Source organism: Cygnus olor, chromosome 1 (assembly GCF_009769625.2).
Source record: "Cygnus olor isolate bCygOlo1 chromosome 1, bCygOlo1.pri.v2, whole genome shotgun sequence".
NCBI classification, from domain to species: domain Eukaryota; kingdom Metazoa; phylum Chordata; class Aves; order Anseriformes; family Anatidae; genus Cygnus; species Cygnus olor.
Window position 1 is genome coordinate 125,066,453 of NC_049169.1, and position 6,000 is coordinate 125,072,452.

General features: G+C 37.2%; 1 protein-coding gene across 5 annotated transcripts in view; it reads left to right on the top strand.

The window, feature by feature from the left end:
• Positions 1-4,995, top strand: part of APOO (apolipoprotein O) — a 31,813-nt gene extending 26,818 nt beyond the window's left edge. For all 5 annotated transcript variants that reach the window (XM_040531796.1, XM_040531815.1, XM_040531780.1 and 2 more), the window contains 2 exons: positions 1,764-1,859; positions 4,678-4,995. In XM_040531796.1, the coding sequence (XP_040387730.1) occupies positions 1,764-1,832 (69 nt within the window). In that variant the 3' untranslated portion in view covers positions 1,833-1,859; positions 4,678-4,995. The remainder of the gene's footprint in view (positions 1-1,763; positions 1,860-4,677) is intronic.
• Positions 4,996-6,000: the final 1,005 nt, after the last annotated feature.

Genomic DNA, 6,000 nt, shown 5'->3' on the forward strand with positions numbered 1-6,000 from the left:
AGCAAAGACAAGCCCAGTGATGACACCTACCAGCCTTACAAATACAAAGGAACTGAGCAAAACCCTTGTTTTCCCATAGGTTTTATTGCTAGTTGTCTTGGTCTGTTTTTTTTTTTGTTTGTTTGTTTGTTTTTTGTTTTTTAGGATGAAATACCTTACCTAGGTGGTGGTAATTTTTTTTTTTTTCCCAAAAGTCAAGACAAGCAAGTGGAAGAACACAGAGCCCTCTGTGAACAGCATATTTTTAGTTCATTTGTTCAGAATTGAGTAATCCCTGAGATGAGGCATCATGAGTCAGATTGTTCATTGTGAGTTGTAAAATGTCATAATTTGTAAGTTCCTGTACCGGGAGGATTATGGAGTAGGTCATTACTTTGAAATGGGTGTGCTTCATGGATATGATTTCATTTGCTATGAAATATCCAGAATAGTGATCAAAAGAATTTTTTTATTTTTTTTAAGAAGGGGTTAGCTTTTTAAGATCTTGCTAGACATATTTTGAATAAGAACTTCAAGAATTATCTCCATAATTGAATCTTGGTGTATTGGGTCCATATATCCAGCACAGCATATACTGGTCTCGTGTGTGTGTGTGTGTGTGTGTGTATATATATATATATACACACACACACACACCATATGACCATAAATATATATTGTCTCATAGACTCAGTGCCTTTACCACAGTGCTTAATGTGTACTGGAGTGTAAATTCAAACCATCCTGTAATTTTTTTTTTGTTTTCCAATCTCTTCTGGATTCTTTTGGTATATTTTCCATCACATTTATTTAAGGCATATTGGTAAAAATCTGTTTTTTAGAATAAAAAGAAAGCACAACTTAATTTTCACGTTTCAAACGTAAGAATAATTGAGGTTGGGTGCAACCTCCAGTCATTTCATCCATCCCCATGTTCAAAGCTGAGCCAGCTTTGAAGACAGATGTGGTGGCTCAGGTCTTGTCCAATCAAATCTCCAAGGGTGGAGATTCACCAGCCCCTCTGGGTGACCTGCTCCTGTGTGTGATCAGTGCAGTGTTATTTTTTGTCCTTATATCTAGCAGAAATTTGCCATTCTACAACTGTGTTCTGCTGTGAACCTCTGAGAAGAGCCTGGCTCTTCCAAATATGCAAATACTCATTAAGTAAGGGTGGATAGCAATTAGATTCCCCCTTTGTCTGGTCTTGTCCAGGCTGAACAGACCCAGGTCTCTGTCCTGTATGTCATGTGCTTCAGTCCCCTAGCCGTGTGTGTGGCCCTTTAAGTATTTTCTTCATTAATATCTATTTAAAACCATAATGAAGAGAGTGTTCGTGATAGTATATTTGGCAAATAGATAGACCAGATGCTCTAACAAGCCTCTCTTCATTCTTTGATTTCTGTCATTTATTTCAGAGAAAGTGTAAGGACAGTCTTTCAAAGGATATGTGCTGAAAGAGGCCTATTGTATAAATCCACAAAGAATTCAAAGAATGCAAAATAGCAACCACTCTGTGGGAATTCATCCTCTCTTATTAATGCAGGCAAAAATGAGTCAATTAAAGCATTTCTGTTGAACTACTTGTTCTTTCAAATCCTTTAATTGCTAAGCTAACTACAGGAAGACTAAAATCCTAGAAACAGTTTGAGATCATTTTTGGGGTATATCATAATGAATTAGCCTCATCAACCACTTGATTTTGCAAGAAGTTTTTGTTTCATCTTTTTAAAAGGTCTGCTGTTGTAGCAAAAATACTAATCATGGATTGTTTTTGTCGCCTCAAGGGTGATGCAGAGGGTGACAAGCCCCAGGACATCCATGCTGCTTCAAATGAAGAGCACGCCCCGAAGTAGAACACCAAATCACTTGTCATCAAACAGGTAAAGGCTAAAGACTGGTGATAGTATATAGCTGCAGCAGCAAAATAACCTGGAAAAGCTGAACATTAGGTTTGACTTGTAGTTATCTTCTTCATATTGATGAAATGGGGAAGAGAGGTAACAATTTCTATTTTATTTTTATTAAACTTCACATTTGTCCAGAATATGCATTCTTCTTAACAGTGCTTAAGTTAAATTATCTAAATTCTTCTTCTTTACAGTATAGAAAGTAAATGTAAATGTGTCCTCGATGGGTTATGAATTCTTTTAACAAGGCCTTTTTAATATATTGTTAGTTTGTTTTTTCTTCTTCTCTTCCCATTTCTGCCTTCTGTACCAAAACCAAAAATCTCTTCGCCTTCTTTGTCACAGCTGTGCAGGTGTGAAGGAGGGGAGAGGAACCTCTTCCCTGCTCTTACGTTTTCGCTAAAGTTTTGTCAATGTCAGGGTACAGCCACATTTTACAGCTTGTAACAGTCCATGATGTGCCTGACCTTTCGTGTTGATGCGCCTCGCTAATGAGACATGCTTCATCAGTTGGGAACTAGTGATGGAGGAAAAGGGGTAGCGTTTCCCAGTTCTCTGAGCTAGAAACTAGAGCTGAGACTCCAATTCTGGTATGACTTTGCTACTGAGTTGCTTTCTAAACTCATCCAAGTCCTGTGATTGTTAAGGAAAATAAGAAAACAAAACAAAACTCTTCTAACTTCTAAAAGTAGTTCTAATTCGTAGGATAAAAATAGCTGTGTGTCTGAGGCTTATCACAAACAGTAATGTAATTGGACAACATTTAGGACAAAACATCAGATTATCGTCTTCTCAGAGAACAAATGTTAAGGGTATCTTTTCTGAACATGTTTTGTAGTTGCTTGTTTTTGTCCTGTATTACTTTCATGTTATGCTAAGAATTATTTTTCATCAGAAAATGATTCTAGTGTTGTAGAGACTTCATTATTTTTTGTTCAGTGTTCCATTTACCAGTAAAATTATTTTTTCCCTAACTGACAACTGTGTAAATAGAGTCCACATTTAGAAAACTGCACCAATTTTTTCTTCCATGCGTCACCACCAGTCACAAATGTTATGCAGATGTGATGAAGTGCACACATCTGCTGAGCAGCAGCGTTCTACCATTACACAGCCAGCTTTAACAGTAAAACTAGTTTCTAATGTTGTTTCCATTCATGTATTTTTAATTGCTATAGCTAGTTCTCATAAGGGCAAAGGTATTTGAGTGGCTGATTTGCTGAGTACCTTAGTTTTTCCTTCAGATGTAGGAATTAGTTTTCCTTCAGAATATGAAGTTTCTAAATACGTTTTGCTAGTATTTTATACAATAGCCACATAAAATAAAAATACATGAAAATAGGAAGAACAGTCTTGTTTTGAGTAAAGATATTCAGGAAAACCAAGTGGGAGGAAAGCTTCTCTAAAATTCGCTAAAACCATTGTGCTGCTGGTGAGTTAGGGTAGAGCTACTAAATAATTAAAAAGCCAGGAAAATTGAATTTTTCTTTATTTATGTGGGACACTGTACAAATACTGAGATTCAATACAAACAGAAACCCATAAATAGCTTTTATTTTCTTTCAGCATTTCTTACCACATGAACATAAATTTTGAGGAATGCTTTTTAGTGGCTGCTGTCTCAGATGCTCTATCGTCTTTCTTTTGAAAGAGTTAAGATTACTCAGATGTTTAAAGTATCTGGGTGCTGCTGATTTTGAAATCTACTTGCTTTGCCTCATGTTGTTTCTGGAGGAGATACGTAAACAAAACCACTAGATTTTTGACCTAGAGCAACCAGATGGTGAAAGTTCAATTCAGTATCAATTTCCATCTGTTCTGTGGGGGTGGCAATTTGTTCCTTCTGCTTGAAATCAAACCTAGTTATTTAACTCCATACGCAAGTCCAGATGTTTTGCTGGATTTGAGTGATCCCAAAGGTTGGGCCACTGCTGTGATCTTTGAAAAGACGTGTTTGTTTATTCTGCATGAGATCAGTCATGAAAGTCTCACTGTATTTTAAACCGTTGTCAATGCTCCTAGTTGAATCTGGTTACTAAAATAAACACAATCATACTTTCCTCATAAGGATTTGTCCCAGCGTGGTTCCTTGAATTGTGAATTGTCAGCCAAGCACAAAATTGGTTTTTCTTGGAAGCAGTAACATATTTCTCCATTCCAAAAAATAGGAGCATTGCACCTCCTTTAGTGCATGTTTGTAGTTCATAATTATATGCAAACTACAGCTCAAGCTACATCCCTTCATAGGAGAAGCAAGTTTTAATTTTACTCAGCTGTTGTACTGAAGAGTTTCATGGAAGTGACACAAGCTTGTGTTTTTCCATGGCATATGTCACTTTCACCCTGTTCAGGTTTTATTTTTATCTAATTCCATTTGTTCCCATTGAATTACCCTAGATTTATACCAGAGAAAGTGAGATTTAAAAAATGCACTTGGTGGGAATTAAAAAGAATTCCATTTGAGAAAGTTGATTTATTACAAAAGACTCCAGTTGGGGTTTTGTTGCTATGAAGTGTTCTTTCTCTTTTCTATTTCTATACAGCTCAACTATAGGAATCAAGTTGTCTAGAGCAGACAGTGGTGTACTGTCAATAATATGAATATTGAAATCTCTGTACTAGAATTAAATTTGTACTGAGTGTTCCTGAAATAGGTTTTGATCAACCTGCAATATCAAAGCAAAAAGTTGTAGTTGCACTTTGACAATGGAAAGAAAAGGCCTATAATACCATAATTCTGCTTTCTCTCTTCCTTTCCCCCTTATCTGTCCCTTTTTTTTTTATTATTTAGGTGAACAAAAATACAGATGTAAGCAACGATTTCCCAAGAAAAAGAGGAAAACCGTCTGAATCCATTTTGATTTTGAATGTGACTAATCTGCCTTCCCTCTCAGGAAAGATTGAGAGTGTGCTGCTTGGGCTTCTGGAATGGAACCTGAGAAAGGACATTACATTTGGGTCAGTCTCGATACCCAAATCCTCAGTTCTGCGGTGGGACTCAAGTTTGCCATGCTTGTCCCATTGCAGGAACAGCACTGCAAGTAGCAAGTCTCAAAATTCTTCAGTCTTGTTATTATTTATATGTAAAATAAAAATCCAGTTGCATAAACCGGTCGTGATTTCTTTTCCTCTTCCCATCTTCTTTAAACTCATGTGTGTGACCTTTATACAGTGTATGAAAGGTTCTTGAGATGTTGTTGACAATGCCTGTATTTTTAACAGTGAGGAAAAGCTTAAAGTAGCATGATGTTTTGGTTAATGTTAGCTAATAGAATTACGAATGAGAACAATTACAATGAATCTTGTGTTTTGTCTGAGTCTCCCCCTCCTTTCTATACAAATCTTCTGCCTCATCAGTGCCAGTGGAGGTATATAATGAAGCATCTGTGAGCTCCTGTCTAGCAGATGGATGGGAATGGAGCTGTTAACGTTTGGCCTTGTTTTTGCTTGAATGCACAGCTCGATGGGAATCAGAACGTGGCAGTGGTGGGAACCAGCTATAGAATAACTCGGCTGTTTCCTCATTCCTGGCTAGGGGAGGGGAGAAAAAGCGAGGCGAAGGGAAATATAAAAGGATTTCCAGCATTTTGAAATCTTTGCACAATAAAGCCCTTTCATCATTTGTTGCTATTTCCACTAATCTGTCTTGGAGATGCTTCAGAAGATACTGTAATCCAGGTTATTGTGCTGCTTCACGAGTTACTGTAATCCAAGTAGCTCAGAGCTCCTGAAGCTCTGTTGGTGAGCCTTAAATGTTCCTAAATCAATCAGTAATGAACACGAGGGAAGTGGGAAGGTTGGAACTTAGACGAGTGCCTGTACGATACATAGGTTATCTAAAAGGAACAGGCAAGAAAATACAAAGTAAATAGGATTTAAAACATTTGCAAACATCTTTGTTGTTACTTGGTTGGGTATTCTGGCTGGGCATATTCCACAAACTTGTAGAGAAAAACAAACGAATCTTGGCAATACAAATACCAGTCTGTGTGGGCATTATAAAACAGGCAGGTTCCTTAATACAGGCATAAGGCATGTAGTCGCCTCAAGCAGAAAAGTAGTATCTCGCAACATGTTCGGTGCTTGTTTTTGTGAATCCTTCAGGCTGGGAAAG